Source organism: Rhipicephalus microplus, unplaced genomic scaffold (assembly GCF_043290135.1).
Source record: "Rhipicephalus microplus isolate Deutch F79 unplaced genomic scaffold, USDA_Rmic scaffold_18, whole genome shotgun sequence".
NCBI classification, from domain to species: Eukaryota; Metazoa; Arthropoda; class Arachnida; order Ixodida; family Ixodidae; genus Rhipicephalus; species Rhipicephalus microplus.
In genome coordinates this window covers 11,260,473-11,278,744 of record NW_027464591.1, presented here as the reverse complement: position 1 = coordinate 11,278,744, position 18,272 = coordinate 11,260,473, and the positions used below count along the sequence as shown (strand labels likewise).

Below are 18,272 nucleotides of genomic sequence, written 5' to 3'. Positions count from 1 at the left end.
GCTAAACCAAGTCTATCTTTCAACTGTTCCCCTGAGTGTGCTGTGACGTCGAAATTTTCTCTTCACATGCTTACAAGATATCCTGACGTCAGCAGCAATGCCCGCTCCACACTTTGAGACAGCGGCGGTGCTGAAAGGACCCTAGCTTGTGGGCACTAGCGGTTGATACGGCCCCCCCCAGGATGTACTCACTTGCTCAGCCCCCCCCCCCCCCCCCACCTATCCTATTGAAGAAATCCTGGCGGCTCATCTATGCGTTGGCGACACACAAGCGCCCTCTTTGAATGTTTTGGTGACGCACAAGCGCCTATTTCAGAAATTTTGTTACCTGACATTTCAATAGCCAGGCTGCCACTTCAAGTCGCTACTATTGCTACTGTAGTGGCCTAACATCAATCATGTGTTGATGTCGGTAGGTGCAGCATACGCAAATGAATTTTAATATCAAAATAACATACCTTGTCAGTAGACATTCATGCTTTAGGTGTTTCAGAATGTTTCAGTTTCAAACCTTTTATAATGTTTGCTTTTCTTCTTTTGTAGCTGTCTAACACTACCCGCAATAGACCGATCCCACAGGCCAGTTTCGCGACGCCACCGCTGCCGCGGCAGCCGCGGTGCATGCCGGTACTTGTAGTCGTCCGGGCGCACCAGCCAGCCGAAGTGCCTGAGCGTTCCCTTTTCGATAGATTTTTCGGTCGTGTGGAGCCGTCTTACGATGGGAGGATTTACGTGCTGTGTTCCTGGATGCTACAACAACAGCACAAGGGATAAAGGCTTGGGTTTCTACGTCTTTCCTAAAGAGCAAAAGCTTCGGGAGACGTGGATTCAGCGTATCAACAGGGCTGGACGGGGCGGCAGGTAAGACATCTTATTAAATGTATAGTGCCGCTTTGAAACTAAATAAGCGTATTGCGGTGGTTTTTTTTTATGTGAATGTTTAATCATGAAGCTTAGCATACCAAAGAATATGATCTTTGCTCACTCTGCCTGCGTATACTCTTACCGGATAGCTCAGCCGCGGTTCGCGGTTGTGCATGCCGGTCATTTTTTAGCGCATCTTCCTTATTCTAGCGTTTTTTGTTACCGCTGCGTACTAATATTATTATTATTACGAGTTGTAGTGCTGAGGTCTTTTAGTTTTCCATGTTGCGCAAGTGCAGCACCGCGTACGCGGCTTGCGTTTTTTTTTTACAACGCAAGTGGCAAGCATGCAGGCATAAGGGGAAGGCAAGCTCATTGACGAGGCTCTCCTAATAGCTCTACCGTACATCGAGACCTTACTTTTTAGAAACGACGTAACGTACTTCACGGCACGCTTGCAACAACTTACCCAGAACTCGTTGTGCCAAACGGCGATTAGCTTTCGCGGATCACCCTCGATGCAAACGGTGCCTCTGTAATCTCGTCCTTTCCGTAAAATAGTTATCTGGTGCATGCACGCGGCCGATTTCGCTGCACCTATGCAGATGAGTGGCACAAACAGCTGTATAATTTACCTGTGTGTGGCGTTGTCGAGTGAGGCTGAAAATTAAAATTACATTTGTCATTTGCCCTTGACTGATATGGAACTTTTTGTACGTTAATCAAGAGAAAGTGATACTGTTGTCTTGCAGTGGTAGCATGCAGACTGGACATTTAAAAGGAACCTGAAAACGCAGTAGGTGATGTTCAGTGTCATATGAAATAATGCTGGAACTTTTTGTGCTCAGGTTCTCCAAGTTTACGCCTACCACGGGACCCCGAGTATGCGGTGCCCACTTCGAAGGAGGAAAAAAGACTTACATGAACAGAGTGCCCACAATCTTCCCGCTGAGACCGCAAAAGGTGGAAAGGAGGCGACCACTCATAAGGACACAGGTAATTTGAGCGCAAGCAATGCAGAGAAATAGCATTACGTTGTTGCATATGCACCTCTGAATATTTTGTTATGGCTTAATGCAGGCAATGGCTACTTAAGGGTTGCGCTACTGCGTAAAAAAAGCAATGATGCCGAGTAAACTTAAACTCGTGTGAAGGTATAAAATGCAGTATTGGAAATCTCACCTGCAGCTGCACAGTGTGTTGTAAAAATCACTGAAACACATGGCTTTCTTTTTTCATTTTCCCCTGACAGCCGGAACTTCCCAACAGTCCCACTGTGGCACCCCAGCACGACCCAGAAGTCTCAGGCTCTGCCATCACTAGTAGCAGCAGCGACAGTGAAGACACCGCACAGCAAAGCACTCTACTCATGGACCATGCCTACAGCAGCCAAGAGTCAAGCTATGACCAGCTTGCCAAGAAAGTTGCTTGCCAAAATAATATAATAACTGAGCTAGCAGAAAAGGCTGAAGCTGCTTACGCGCATGTTGAAGAGCTCAACCGCCAGCTAAAACGCTCTCAACAGGACCACGCTGAAGCAAAAAAGCTATGTGACCGCCTTCAGCAGAAGAATAGGTGCTTGCGGCTTGAGCTATCCTGTATGCAGAAGAAAGTCAAGAGGTGCAAGGCTGAAGCTACACAAAAGATTGACATCACGTATGAAGCCCTTGTAGAAGATGAAAAGAAGCTGCGGTACTACACTGGCTTTACATCCAGAAAGTCCTTCGACAGTTTTTGGTCCCTACTTGAACCAGATGCGAAAAAGCTGCGGTTCTGGCAGATGAAGGAAACGGAGAACGAGGACCGGAACTTCATCCTGCCTTTGAAGACACAGCTTGTGCTCGTCCTGATGAGGCTACGGCTGGGCCTTGACGGCCTTGACCTTGCGTACAGGTACGCTGCCAACGTTGAAGTGTTTTTTTTTTTGCATCAGTACTCATTTTTGCCTTTGCATAAGGTCCAAGTGGAGTGACTAATGAAACTCTGTTACCATGCCAATACATTTACGCGGGCATACTGTGTATAATGTTATTTATGAATATGCTGTGAGGGAAACAAGCATAACCCAATCAGCCCGAAAGGGGCCATGAAGACAAAATACGAGTTTGCTTTATTCAAAAGATTTGGTATTTTGTAATACCCTTAGTGCTTGTCCGGGAGCAAACGAACTTTCATTCACTCAGAAATTGAAGTTTAAGCCAAATTTCAGTGTTCCTGCCGAGCGTAGCTGGTTTTGTTAGTTACTTTGTGCATAGGGGGAATGCAGCTTGCTGTGTATTCGTACGTTCCTCAAAATATCAGCAATGGTATGCAGCACTTTTTCACTTATCGTTTATAATGAAAATGACTGGAAGTAACAAGGTGCTTACACAAAAGGAATTCAGTACCGTTTAAGCATCTTCTGCAATGACATCTTCATTGCAACCGTAGGTTCTTTTGTTTGTGCTGCAGAAAACTACTGATGCGCATTTTTTGCAAATTTGTTTTTCGTACAGGTTTGGCGTTTCTACGTCAACCGTTTCGAGGATCTGGGTAACATGGCTGGATTTTTTGGACAACAGGCTTCGCCAGGTATGTCAGCACCAGTTATCTTTTTTTATTCCCTTTTGTTTGTGGTCTCTGTGATGGCCGCGACAAATTGCAACATTTATGGGAAGGGAGAAAGGGGACTGGATGGAATTTTAGGTATAAAAGGCCAACTGTACACTGATCTGTCGCGTAGCCAGGGTTCTATTTCAAGGGGTGTTTGTCAGCCTTCCCCTCATGGCCAGATATATTAGCCCCCACTACTGCCTTTCTGTCTGTCAAGATACCTGCTAAGAACATACAGGTAATTTAATTCCCCGAAGCATGCTTTTTTAAGCTTACTGCAAGATTGCTCAGCTTGAACACCTTGTGTTTGCATTCTAAGATGGATCGATTGAATTAAAGTAAATTTCAGTAAAACTACTCGTTAGGCAGTTGGTGCACGCTTGTAAAACCCAGAGCGCAAAAATACAACACAGGCGAAGCACAATGGGACAAGCACTCACTCTCAGCTAAAAATTATTGGAAGCAACGTCACATGTCACCTCACCTTAAATGTACTCATTTCACTTTTTTTATTCTGCGGGTTGCTACATGGCTCAGTGCCCGCGGCGTTGTGCTGCCCAAGGATGCGGGTTCGATTCTCGGCCGTGGCTTCCGCTTTTCTTACGCAGGCAAAAAGCGAAAATGCTCGCATGTTCGAGATTAAGGTGCTCGGTAAAGGTTCCCATCTGATCAAATTAAACTGAAGCCCTCCACTACAGTGCACCTTATAACTTATGTTGTGCCTGTGCATTATAACTCAATAAATCAATCGATGAACCTTCTGGGTCTTACAGCACATGCCCAATGCAGTAAATGATTTTATTTATATGTAACAATGCTTCCAAAAAATGTTTTGTTGAGAGAATGCTTATCCCAGCATGCTTCTCGTGTGCCCGTGTGTTTTTTGCTAATTTTTAGAGCATTTGTAGATTCATTTGACAGTGTTACACGCTGTGATGACTCATCTTGCGGTCTCTACTGCAGAGCAGTGCCAGTACTTGTGGCAAAAATCAAAGGTGGAGAAGGTGACTTTTTAAATCGTACATTAAGAGCAATGGGGAGATTCATGTGCATTGAGAATGCAGTCTTAGATCCTTCGCATAGATCCACCACTCTAAGACCACTCCCTCCGCCCGTTCCTAAGCCACTGATGATATTAATGTAAAAAATATGAAAACCCACTTTTCCTTCTTTTTTTCAGGTCCCAACTTGGATGCCTCCCCCCCTGTGCGACAAGTACAGGCCACAAGCTTTCACTGACAAGGGCTACACCACTGTTGACGGCATCCTCGACTGCACCGAAATTTTCATCGAAACCCCCTCGTCATTCCGTGTACAGAGTGAGACCTATTCCTCGTACAAAAAGCACAATACTGCAAAAGGGTTAGTTGTGTGCAGCCCGAACGGCTTTGTTATGTTCGTGTCCGATCTTTCTCCTGGGAGGCTGTCTGACAAGGCCCTAACAAAGGCTTCCGGTGTGTTGGAAAAGTTCTCACCAGGGCGAAGTTTGATGGCTGATAGGGGGTTCACCATCGAAGAAGAGTGCAAGGAACTTTCACTGCACTTGAACATTCCGCCATTCATGGAAGGACGGCCTCAACTGTCTGAAGCAGATAAAACTGAGACAAGGCTTATTGCCAGTGTGCGCATACATGTGGAAAGGGTCATTCGGAGGATAAAGACCTACAGAATACTCTCACAGGTGTTTCCAAACAGCATGTCTGGACAACTGAACAAGGTGTGGCATGTTTGCGCACGCTTGACAAACTTTGTGGGTGAGCCATTGCTGTGAGCAGATGTGAGTGAAGTCTGCATGTCTGCTGATAGGCTGCGCCAGTTCACTTGCACTACATTTGACTACTTTTTTGGCCATGCAACACAGCCAGAAATGGGAAGAATATAGGCCATTGTGCCTGTTCTAGGAACTGCTCACCGTCTCTCCAAGCTTTTTTATTCACCTTAGCCCAAAACAAGGAACAACCCAATCCCTTCAGGAGGGCACGTACGAAGAGCCGTATCCTTCCCGTGCACATTCAAGCATCATAAGAAATGTCCCTGCCTAGGTTTTGTATTCAGTTTATTTGCTTTGTTTACTTGGTCATTCCCTTATTCTCTAAATTTCTTGAGAACTACGTTTACTTGCACGAAAAGATGTGTTGTCTGCATTGACCCCCCTTTTCTTTTTTGTTGTCATAACACATTGCTACCTGTACTGTCATGAACGTGCATTATGCAATAGCCATACTCTCTTCATCTCTGTCACCATTTCAAACAGCGGCACGTTTTGATGCTTTCCATTAAAATCGAAGTGAACCCATGCCTGGCGGTGTCAATGAATAGGTACATACATTTATTTCGATAGGGTAAAAGCTCGTGATCGCGGCCATAGCTGCCCATTGAGAAGCATACTTGTATGGGCTATCACCATATTTTTTTTTTATTTGAATATACTGCAGGCCCTTCACGGCCCAAGCAGGAGTGGGTACACAGATACATCGAAATACATACATTGCCAGAAAAAAAAAAAATCATGGTGCAAATTCAATACACTGTATGCGGTTGATGAAAGAGTCAATCGTACTACAACAAACAATGTCGTTGGGTAGGCTGTTCCAGAGGGAGATAGCTGACGGAAAAAGTGAATGTTTGTGAGCGTTTACACGACTTAAAGGTTGGCGTATTGTTTTAGAATGATTTAGTCGGAATGATTGTTTAAGTGGATCTTGCAGATAATGAGAGCGTGATATGTGGAAATGACCATGATATAATTGGTAAAGGAATTTTAATCGTGACATTATTCTGCGTTGAAAAAGTTGTTTTAAGTTTGCCCTTGCGAGTAAATCTGCGGTACTGGACTGCCTCGCGAATTCTGAATATACGAACCTTACTGCCAATTTTTGTATTCGTTCTATTTTACTAATCAGGTACTTTTGATGTGGACTCCAGATGAGATCGGCGTACTCTAAACATGGTCTAATTAGTGTTTTGTAGGCATTTATTTTAATATGTGGTGGTGCATTGCGCAGTTTTCTTCTCAAGAAAGATAATTTCTTTTCCGCTTTCTGACACATGGCCAAGATGTGTGGTTCCCAGTTAAGATTCGGCGTGAGTGTAATGCCTAGGTATTTTACTTGATTGCATTTTTCGATAATTGAGTTTCCAATCCTATATGTATAGTTAAGGGGGGATTTCTTATTTGTAAAGGAAATGCAATGCGTTTTTGATGTGTTTAATTTCATGCCCCAAGTATTGCACCAGGAATAAATTGCCTGAAGTGAATTGTTAAGTTTAGTTTGGTCGTCTGAATTGCGCACGACTGTGTACACGACACAGTCGTCGGCAAACAGACGCATCTGAATAGGGTTCTCAACGGAAAAGTGGATGTCGTTAATAAACATTAAAAATAGCAGAGGTGCAAGAACCGATCCCTGAGGTACACCAGAATAAACATCAAGTGGTTCTGATAGCTGATTGTCAATTTTAACGCTTTGTTTCCGTTTAGTTAAGAAGTTGTTGATCCAGGATATTATTTTGATATCAATACCAAAAGCCGTTAGTTTTTTGACTAAATCCAGATGTGGGACAACGTCGAACGCCTTAGAAAAGTCTAAAAATATAGCATCTAATTGGACGTTATCGTTGATTGCGTTGGCTATGTCATGAGTTAATTCAGCTAATTGGGTTATAGTTGAGAGGCCTGATCTGAAACCATGCTGTTGTTTGTAGAGAAGTTCGTTTGTTTCTAGGTGAGTTATTATGGCCTTGAAAATTACATGTTCCATTATTTTGCAGCACGAACTCGTAAGTGACACTGGGCGGTAGTTGCTTATTTCTAGTTTGGGGCCTGATTTATGTATAGGAACTACTACAGCATTGCACCAGTCGTCTGGTATCTGTGAAGTTTGAAGAGATAACGTGTATATTTTAAAGAGATACTTAGATGTCCAATTAGCGTATCGGCTTAAAAATGAGTTAGTGATTTGATCGGGGCCCGTAGATTTCTTTTGATCAAGCTTTTGTAATAGAGAAAGTATGCCCTCCTCATTTACGATTAATTCTTCCATGGGTATTCTCACAGTATAAGGAGGTAGTAGCGCATTACTGGTATGTTTCGTGAAAACTGACTGAAAAAACTTGTTCATCTCATTAGCAATGTGTTCGGGATCTTTAATGATTTGTTCCGAATTTTTAATTTGTGAGATTGAGTCTCGTTCATCTGATAAGTATCGCCAGAATTTTTTGGGACAGTGCGCCATAAACGAAGCTAACGTAGTGTTAAAGAAGCGGGTTTTTGCTTCTGACATTTTATGCTTTAATGTCCCGATAAGATCACGTACGTTGTTTTTGGTTCCCTTTTTCTGCCGTCGTTTTATTTTTATTTTCAGTTGAATTATCTCACGCGTTATCCAAGGGTATTCTCGGTTGATGCGTTTCTTTTTATTCGGAATGAATGTGTCTTCGCAATATTTAACAGTGCTTTTAAAATGCGCCCAAAGTTCTTTTACGTCTGTAAGCTCAATGAATTCATGAAATTGTGTTTCCAGGAAACGTAGCACAGCAGGGTCATTTGCACGTGCGTAATCTTTAAAGTAAGTAGGTAGTGGCTTTTTGTATTTCTTCGCGCATGAAATAGGGCAGGTTAAGGTAATCGATTTGTGATCGGAAATGTCATTCTCGATGGACGCAGAAGAACCTTCTAATGTACTACTTACAAACGCTAGGTCAAGTAAAGACGATGACGTCGCAGTGATCCGAGTGTTATCAGTTACTAGTTGATTCAATGAAAACGCGAACGCTACGTCCAGTAGTAATTCTGAACTAGCAACGTCACGACCATCATGTGAACCATTGTTCCAATTTATTCCGGGAAGATTAAAATCCCCAGCAAGGATAATTTTTGACCTAGAGTTAGTATGCTTTGAAAGATAATCATGAATCACTTCAATGTAGTCAGGTGCCGCATTTGGAGGCCGATATACCCCTCCTACAATTATACTTTTATCATAATATGTTATTTTGCACCAGACGCTTTCGTGGTCGGGAATGCCATCGAGTTCAAAGGATTTGATATTTTTTTTAATTGCTACCGCTACGCCCCCGCCTCTTGACCCTCTATCTTTACGGAGATGAGATTGTCCCCTTGTGTCCAGCCATCCAGTCTGCTGTGGTTTAACATAAACATGAAAGGTTAATTAACAGGCTGACGTAGCCTTTTAATGCGTGACAGCATTCATTGATAAACTGAAGGTATGTTGAGTGTATCATTTCCTGCATAGAAACCAGCTGCAGGAGGATAATGGAGCTGTGAAGAAACGGCGTTACACAGTGCTCGAGTAAATTTCAAGAAGCCTGCAACCGCCTGTTTTGCAAGAAACAGTTGTCTAAAAATATTTTCCACATAGGGCTCCAGTACAGTGGTTTATTTGACATTGTTTTCGTGCTTCCCGTAAACTGTGTAGGGCCTTCAGGAAAACAAAAAAAAAACAGGCCAGAAGGCACATGATAGTACAGGCCTACACACTAGCAGTGGTGGGTAAAAAGTAGGGCCATAAAAGAAGCGGGTCACAACACATCATAGCACAGGCCTACACATTAGCAGTGGTGGGATAAAAGTTCGAATAGCTCATGCCAAGTGACACGTGAGCAGGTGCCTCGCTGTCCCACAAAACTGATTCATGGAAAGCTGTGGCATGTGTTACCGGTCTGCTTGTTTAATTCACCTTGAATTAATTCAAAATGAAGGCGAAAAGAGAAGTACAGACAATGCAGCAGTAAAAGAGCCCGTCAATGTAACATTACATTGAACAAAGTGGCAATGAAGACAGACACAAATAACACAAATACCCTATCAGTAAAGAAGCAGTTAATAAGTATCACCAGGCTTTTTACCTCCACAGTACGTAAGCAAGCTTAGGTGCCCCGAGAATTTTTTTAAATTCCACATAAGTTGCTGTTTTGGAGCAAGGCCGGCCCTTACAGTAGCACGCAAGCCATAATGGTGTGAATATTAGTAGCAACAATAACGCCAGTGGTGCAGTTTCGTGTGCTTCATGGCATAAATAAGCAAGCCTATGCCTCCGCGAAATCAGCATGAAGCACACAGACGCTTCACACTGGAGGGCCTCACGCTCATTTGTACTATTTTTCCCCAGCGTGGTCAAGTTATGCACGTGAATGATGTACAAAGAAAGAGGGTAGACTGTTCTTGTTAACGCAGAACAAAAATGCACAAACCTCATACATAAACATCTTTGTTGTAGAAAAGGCAATTTACAGGCACAGAAGCAAAACTCTGGTGGGCTACTTCTACTGGCTTGAAGTATTTATGGTATGACAGAACACACGCACAAGCTTGAAAACATTTTCTAGCTTTACTTTACCAGTTACTGGAAATGTAGGGAAGCAAGTAGCTGGAAGTAAAAAATTTGCAACTTTCTATGAATTCCGTGAAGAAACTCTGGTCAAATGGCACGGAGATTTGTCGGCACTCTTCCTTGCTGTAAACAAACAGCACGCAGGTGTTCAGACCAGTCACACCCATCTGCACTTGCACCAGAGTATAATAGCCACTACTTTTTTTTAGTTCCCCAGCACGCAACTGCCTTTTGGCAAAATCTTGAATTTTTAGGGGCACTTTGATCTCAAGCAGCCGTGGTGCGCAACATTTACACTTCACGAGCCCATCTGGGCTTGCACCTAGAAAAGCGTGATGACGAGAGAGGAAGAGGCCAGTTTCAGTCACCTCAAGCTCCACGTGGCTGTCATTTTTGTCCTGAAAGGCTTTCCTGGCTTCAGGCTCACACAGCAGGCCTCTCTTCATGGCAAATGTTGCCCTGCCTTTCTTTTTCCCAACCACTGCTGCGATGAGACGTCGGGGATCATGCGGCCCCATTTTGGTTTGGCACGTCCTGACCCATGTGTAAACTCTATGCGCTACAGATGCAGTGATCAGACCCTCCCTATACATATGCCAAAGGAGGCAAGCACTTTGCAGTCGTGTGGCTGCCTCTACGGCTGTAACTTCTTCGTCTGTGTATGACAGCAAAGCATTCCCCTGTTTGGCTCGCTCCAGCCACCTTAAAGGTAGCCCAGCCACATCTTCGGTAGCGGGGCTCTCAACTTTTCTTTGTTTTTCGGGAAGAAAGTCATTTGCTTCAAGTACGTCTGCGAAGCAATCGAGCCCACATTCTTTGAAGTTTCCATGCAAGTTTATGAGGCTCAGTGTTGACAGATTCGAGTCTTGTGTTCTCAAGCATGAGTAGGCTGCTCGTTTTTTGTGAAGCCTTGGTGCATCACTGATTTTTTCAGTGGTGTCCTTGGAGAATACAATCTGTTGAAATTGCTCAGTCACTTTTTTTGGATCCCGCGGGTTGTACCACTGCCGTTCACCTTCAGTGCATGCAATGGCATTTGGTACTTCAGTGAGATCATGTTGCGCAATGTGCATCAGCCCGTACAAAACGCAGCAAACATGTTTGCAGACACCACCTTTCCCAGCAACACATGAGCAGCTGCCACTGACAAGCTCCCCATCACACTTAAGCAACTTCACCCCAACACTGTACACTGTCCGTGTTGCCATGGATGCCAGAACTTGTGCCTTCACCACGGTCTCTGCGGTGTCTTCAGTTGAAAACACCAACTTTTGCAGGTGGCCTGATGTGAAAAGCCGCAGGCCAGCATCTCGATGTTTTCTAGCGCCTTTACTTTCAGTGTACCTGCATGAAGAATAAACGTTCACGTTTACATGCTGTGCAGGACTTTTTCCTTCCAGAATATACATTTACACATTCCACCCTTTAGTTAACTGTTGCATAATAAAAATAATCCCACTTTCAGGCCTGCAGAAACAGCTGAAGAAATTTTTGTAATTGTACTTGGCTAGAACAGTTGGCATGAGTACATTCCTGTGCATAAACACCTTTTCATTCCCTACACAAATTTTCACACTCCCACTTTTTGTCCATTGTGCAAGTTCTGAAGATATAGAACTAAAACTAAATTTAAGAAGACTGTCTACTGCAATCAGATATGTAAAAAACTTCATTTTAAAGTGACCTCAAATTGTAACAGCAAAATGGTTGGGAGCTGCGCTAGTTTGCACGTATTCGGATGGGAATCAGTGGAACTTTGTCGGAAACACACGGCACACTGTTGACTTTGTGATTGGGAGCGACGGAAGTAATAGCCGGCGAGAACAAACTTTCAGGAAGATGGGGACGATCGAGTAAAGTCGGGCTCGACTCGATCTGGTGTCACAGAACGAGCGCTACACAAGAGCGCGCCGCCAAATACTTGCGACAACGGGCAGCAGAAACGCCGCGAGGTAAAAAGAGAAAAAAAAAGAAAGCAAACATCGAGGGCTCCCGGGCGCGCGCTCTCCCCGCAGAAGCACGGCTTCGCAGACGAACCTCCTCACCCCACATCGGCGGCCCAGCAAGCCCGCGATTTTTCCAGAAAGAAGTGGGCGGGGCCATACCGAGTTGACTCACCGGCCGGAGAGGGCATTCCAACTGTCTCGCCCTCTTCCCAGCTTTCGCCGCGTATCGCGCCGGCGAAATGACCAGAAATTTCTGGAAAGTCGCGCGCAAGGTATTTAACCGAGCAGCCGAGACGAGAAATGAGGAGGTGACGGAAGTTAACGCCAGAGCGCGTAGGGATTCCGCCGTGTAGTCGGCGAAGGTTCTGCCCGTAGTGACAGAACAGGAGGTGACGGAAGTTAACGCCAGAGCGCGTAGGAATTCCGCCGTGTAGTCGGCGAAGTTTTGGTCCGTAGGGACGGCTCGAGCTACAGGCAAGAGCGTGGGTTTACCGCTATCGAGCGAAGACGCGGGCAACAGCTGCGTGTGTGAAGCCGACGGATTCCGGCGAAGAAGTTTGAAGCTTGGAGAGTGGCCTATTGAAGACGGGAGTTTTCCTGGAAGAGAAACTCCGGCGAGGTTTCCTGGAAGAGAAACTTCAGAGAGCTGCGGAACGACAACAACGCTGGACTTTGAGTGAGTGATTCTCGGAAGAGTATCATTCAGACTTTTGTTCCAAGGACTTTGGACTGAATAGGTTTTCTATCTCTTTAGTCCTTAAGTGTCTTGGTTGTTCAATGCATGTGACTGCATCGTAGTGCGTATTGTTGTCTGTGTCCGTTGTTTCAAGTGTGGTTGATTGTACTGTGTAGTACATTGTCTGTTTGGTGACGTATTGTATGTAACTATTGTGGAGTGTGCATACGTGTGTATTGTTTTTGATCTGCCGTTAATGAGAATATAATTTTGTTTGTTTATCATCTCTCGGCTCTGTCTTGTTCTTTGGGCCACAGCCGGCGTCCGCTGGCGCACCAATAAGGACCACTTCTAAATTGTCCACGCTTTCGTGGTGCGGTTCGGGGGGCCGATACTTCGGCTCTTGGAATTAGCCCGGCGATCGCCTCCCTAATAAACGGGACAGGTGTGACATCTGGGCGCTTTGTTACGTGGTCTGAAACTTCACGAAATAATGTGAGGGGAATGGAGGAGAGAAATGCCAGCTTTAATTATTCATTTCTCAGCAATCAAGAGTTGTTGGTCATTGAATAAAAGCTGAGAAAGCTACAAATGGCGTTATTTTCCAGCTAAACACAAAGTTACTCAGACCCGCCGCGGTTGCTCAGTGCCTAAGGCGTTGTTCTGCTGAGGGAGAGAATGCAGGTTCGATTCTCGGCCGCGGCGGCCGCTTTTCTGATGGAGGTGAAAAGCAATAACGCCTGTGTTTTCAATATTCCGGCGCACGATAAAATCCCCAGGTGGTCAAAATTAATACGGAGCCCTCCACTACGGCGCGCCTCATGCCTGCATTGCATCGGCGGATTAAACCACACAATCAACAAAGTTACTGAGCCTGTAGCGTACCACTTTAATAAAGAGAAGAATTTTTGCATACTACAGAGCCTACAAGATGGGTAGAGCTTTGTGGCACTAGGAATAGTTCAAGAAACGTTACACTTTCTGAAACATTTGGGTGTCAGCATGCTCTTTTTTTCCCAAATAGCACTCATCAGTTTTAGAGAATCATGACTGCCGAGTTAAGTTTGCATACCTGACAATGTGCTCCTTTCCAAAGTATGGGTTCAGGGAGCTTGTTTTGCAGGTCCGCCCTTGACTGTTGTGGTTGTGTAATACAGATGCCATGGCACAGCATTACACGGAGCTGCAAAAAAAAAAAAAAACAGAGCCTGAAGGTTAGTTTAATCTGAACATAGCCAGCTAAACTTTCTGCTAAGCCAATACACTTTCTTAGATTGCATATTTTTATCAGGGCGTTACCCTCTATTGGTGGAACATACAAACATCTGCATGCTGCGTACTCTATAAAAGAACCCCGGGCAGTGTCAGACAGTCGGTGCCCGTTGTCCACGCAGAAGCCAGGCCAATGAACCAGCTGCACGTATTAATAACATAATATGCCTCCACTGCATGATGCTCGTACCCGATGAGTAGTAGTAACGACGTGTGGACTAGTTGGTGTGGTAGCATCATGCAAAAAAGCACAAAAAACACTGAAACGCAGCAGTAGTTCTCATGAGAAGAAAAGAGAAGAAATCGCTCGCCCTGTTTTCAGGACCTTACCAGTACCAAATCTTTAGTCACATAATAGTAATCCCATGACAGGGACTGCACTTTACTAGTGCTGAGATAATCTTCACTGTTGCACATACTGCACACAGTAAATACTCTTAAGAGAAAAAAGCTTAGCGAAGTAGAAATTACAAAGACCATAAACAACAGGGCTATAACAACGAAACAAAAACTGCAATGAAATAATGCAGGACCACGACAAAAGCCATAATAAAAACGCAATCCATGAAAAGAATATTGATTATTTAAAAATGCAGCCACTGCATTACTGTACCGCAAGAATGCAGTTTTCTAGGCGATGCCGTCCTCCAACCACACGAACCTGCAGCTCTCTGGTAACTGCATGTACAGAGGTAAATACTGTTAACAACGCACGAACGCGTGGCTTTCGATACGTGCAGCACAGCCTGCTGATAGCCACTGGCGTAACCAGCGATATTAGGTGACGGCGCTGCGGCGGCTTGGCATGCGAAAGCTATTGCCCATGCTTCCTTTTTTTTTGGGGGGGGGGGGGAGGCAGGGAGAGATTCGACACCAGAAGTCCCTCACCACGACCGTCGCCAACACATAAAATAAACGATATCTGACGCTGATAACCAGCGAAGTCTGGATCATTTTCGCCTTTGGTATGGTTACTACGTTCCCCCTTTTTTATTTCGGAACTATATACCAAAGGCAATAAAAAGACAGCACTAGTTATCAGGGTAAGATAACGTCCCTTGTTGGCTCCGTATCCTTACATGCGGCTCAACCGACAAGTGCGAATGACTGATGAATGCGTATCACAGCTGCTAAAGGAGAGCGGCGCGTTTGCATATTCACGTGCGCGAAACATGGGACGCTACAATGTCAAGAGTTTTCAAAATATAGCGACCGCGTCGTTCGGTGGACTAAAATCAGAACGCCACCCAAATTAAGAATTTCAAATATTATTACTACCAAATGCTGTATGTTGAACGCGACACTCGTGCACGTAAGTGCCGTAAGACACGAAAGGTTCGGCGCCGCATATAAAGCCTGTCCCCAACAGCACGTCACTGTGCAAACAAACGTTGCAATCCCCGAGATGCACATGCGAAAAAAACAGTCGCGCAGAACAACCGCTTACATACATCACTCAAATGAAAACGGTACTCAACAGGCAATGAACGGGTGGCTGTCCTAAGTCCCGCCGAAACGAAGGAGTAGCAGGCACTTATGACCGAAATTCGCGCCGCCTGCTCCCATTAACAGACAATGTAGGTATTGAAAATACTCACATGACGACTTTTTCTTGCTGGTGAAATCGGAGAGACGTCCGCGAAGCTCCGGCGCAGTACTGAAAAAGCGGCGGCCACTGCGTAGTCGCTGTAGTCTGGTTGACCGATTGACTACAACTAAGATGGCGGCGGGGCAACTCCGGAAAACCGGCGCATGCGCTGATCGGCTGGTGGGATCGGTCTATTTATTTTTGAGTGCATTCAATGTTTTCAAGCGATTTCACATTCGTTTCTAAAATTTTAGCTCGTTATTTATCTACCATCAATGCATACAACAACAATTTCTCATTCCACCACCAAGATTCTTAACCTAAGCAAAGACTGCGATGCAATTCCCGCTAACGCAACACTTGTACCGAGTACCTTGGACGCGCGTTTCGGTCTAATTAGATCGGAAATAGTAGTCGTGGCCATTTGAGGATTGCCGCTGTCACCCCGTTTGAGATCCACAACAAAAGACGCTGAAAAGTTTTCATGAGAGGGTTCAACAATGAAGAGAGCTTGCTTGCTGCTGCTTCAGCTTTCAGCGCCTCAGTTCGTCACTTCGATTTATGCACATTTACTGGATAATTGTATGGGCTGCTGCGAAATTTAGACTTGCAGAAGACCTCCTTTGCCCAGTTCAAACCAATGCATTCGAAAACGGTGTGTGAATATGAAAGCGCACAGTGTCTTCAAACTGCCTCAGCTTTCACATGACAGTTTTTTATACACAGCTGAGTATTTAAAATTGTATTGGCTTTCGCCCATGAAGTTTTTTTTCCCAAGACAAGGGAGAGACCGCTAGGGGGCCACGGAGTGCGGACGTGTTGCGCGTCGGCTCCGCAACTTTCCTATGTGTTTGGTGGATTGTCGAATTTATCGTGGAAAATGCTTCTCACCATCGATCGGCGGCAGTTTCAAGGACTTCCCTGACACCAAGTTTTGCCAGGTGGGACCACTTTTTAGCCACTTATTGGCGCCTTTTATTCCACCACGAAAGCAAGAACGCCAAGTCCAGCGTCTCTGCGCACGACGCCATAGGCCGGCCGCTGCGGCGGTGGGGCCTGCAAGCCTAACGTGTCGCCGGACCTCTTCGGAGCTCCCGATCCCCGACGTCAGCGTACAAGGCCTTTGCCAGGGCTAAATGGATGTCGTAGAGGTAGAAGGAGAGGACATTCGGCCGGAAGATTTCGGCGAGGGAGCAGGATGGTGCAGCATAAAGAGAACGAAACAGGCCGACGGCGCGTCCGAGTCAGCGCAAGACCAGAAGACGGAGACGCAGCAACAGGCGGCTGCCGCGGAGACTACAGGGATTGCCCCGGATACTGCCACAGCGGCGCAGAATAAAAAGAAGTGTGCTCGTTACTTGCAGCACCTCGCTAAGGCGAGCTGAATGCCAGAGCTACCGCCCGATGACTACAGGATCATTGTGCGCCCCCGCGGCGGATTCAACGGGGCTGAATACAAGATAGATCGCATTTACTGCTGCCTTCGTAACGCGGCAGGTATCGGTAGAGAAGCGGCTAGAGAGGACAGCATCTGCCTCAACGTTAAACAGAACGTCGTGGTGCTCAGCACTCCGTCCGCGGACAGAGCCAAACGCTACGGAGCCATCAGCAAGCTTTGCATCGGGAACCGAGAGTTCGAGGCGAACGCCTATCAGGCCGCCCCGGAGAACACTTCCAAGGGCCTGATTAGGAACATTTCCAAAGACGAGAGCCCGGAGGACATCGTTAACAACCTAGTGACGCAGCGCAACCCCGGCGTGCTGCATGCCAAGCGAATGGGCACCACGGACAACATCATCGTATTGTTCGACGATTTCCATGTTCCCAGACACGTATACTATGGACCTATGCTTGTGAGATGCTCCCTCTACAGAAAGCACATCGACGTGTGCTACGCGTGCGGGAGGCATGGCCATCGCTCCGATGTGTGTCCCAACCCTGCCGACAAGACTTGCCGTGGCTGCGGAAGCAGTAACCCACCGTCTGACCATCGCTGCGAGCCGTGGTGTCAACTGTGTGGCAAGGATCATCTCACGGGTGACCGCGTCTGCAAGGCGAGATACAAGACTCCTTACATAGTCAAGCGTCGCCGCCTAGAGCGAAAGCGGCGTGAAGAAGAGCAAGCGGCCGCAGCGTCCGACAGCATCTACAACAGCGGCATTAGCACCGAAGGCAACGGAGGTTACTACAATCATTATCCGGCGTTTGACAGTCATTCATCCAACGCCACCCGAAGAGGACGCTCGACAAGCCGAGACGCGAGAGGCGGCGGCGGTAAATCCCGGTCCCGCTCTCGCAGCCGGACACCAAGGCCGAGAAGCATGTCGAAGACGCGCGGTGGCGCCGTTCCGGACGCCACAGCTGTCAACCAAGGCACCCAACAAAGTCAGCAGCATCAGATGTGGCGGCAGCCGCAACAACAAGGACCCATGGGCACATGGCAGCAGGTGAGATGGGCGGATGTAGCCGCCTTTCGCGCCGGCGGCGTTGTTTCGGCGGGACGTCCTGGCGGTCCCGACGTCGGTGGCGACGGTGGGAGCGAGCTCAAGCTAGCGGTAGAGCGAGCGCTAGAACAACGCCTAGGACCATTACAATCGATAATTTCAGAGCTGAAACGCGAGAACGCCGCCCTTAAAGCGGAAAATTCCAAATTGAAAGGAGAGGCTCCACGAATGCAACAACCGCAGCAACAGTCGACGGCGCCGCCACCACCGACGCCTCGGTCTTCGACTCCGTCGAGACCCGAGGCGGCGGAGATGGACACGGATGACGAGAGCAGTTCGGGAGAGGGGGCAGGCGGACGCGAAGACCGCCCGTGTATCGCGAAAAGGATAGCACTAGATCCTGCCAGGCACGAATCCACACAGCGATTTGGCCGTTATGATAAGCTACAGAAACAAATCGATACTATCGAGACCAGCCTCGATGAACGTTTTGCTAAACAGGTGGCTCAGATGAATGACATGTTCAATAGTGCGATA

General features: G+C 46.4%; 2 protein-coding genes and 1 long non-coding RNA gene across 4 annotated transcripts; 1 reads left to right on the top strand and 2 right to left on the bottom strand.

Moving 5' to 3' along the window:
• The first annotated feature begins 562 nt into the window (after positions 1-562).
• Positions 563-5,752, top strand: LOC119173640 (uncharacterized). Of its 2 annotated transcripts, none has more exons than XM_037424437.2 (5): positions 563-861; positions 1,713-1,860; positions 2,117-2,757; positions 3,360-3,435; positions 4,637-5,752. In XM_037424437.2, the coding sequence occupies exons 1-5, from the start codon at positions 719-721 to the stop codon at positions 5,225-5,227; spliced, it is 1,599 nt and encodes a 532-aa protein (XP_037280334.2). In that variant the 5' UTR covers positions 563-718; the 3' UTR covers positions 5,228-5,752. The 2 variants fall into 2 exon arrangements, with proteins under 2 accessions (XP_037280334.2, XP_075739664.1); XM_075883549.1 differs by having other exon boundaries at positions 4,678-4,846.
• Positions 5,753-8,834: 3,082 nt separating this feature from the next.
• Positions 8,835-13,559, bottom strand: LOC119173639 (uncharacterized; the record flags this gene model as incomplete). Its single annotated transcript, XM_075883548.1, has 2 exons — positions 8,835-11,153; positions 13,504-13,559. Coding segments are annotated over 2 exons (1,398 nt in total), but the record flags the coding sequence as incomplete, so codon positions are not given.
• Position 13,560: 1 nt separating this feature from the next.
• Positions 13,561-15,485, bottom strand: LOC119173723 (uncharacterized). Its single transcript, XR_012888857.1, has 3 exons — positions 15,302-15,485; positions 14,317-14,381; positions 13,561-13,614 (listed from the first exon to the last, which is right to left on the bottom strand). It is a non-coding gene; the product is annotated as an uncharacterized LOC119173723 (long non-coding RNA).
• Between the last annotated feature and the right edge of the window lie 2,787 nt (positions 15,486-18,272).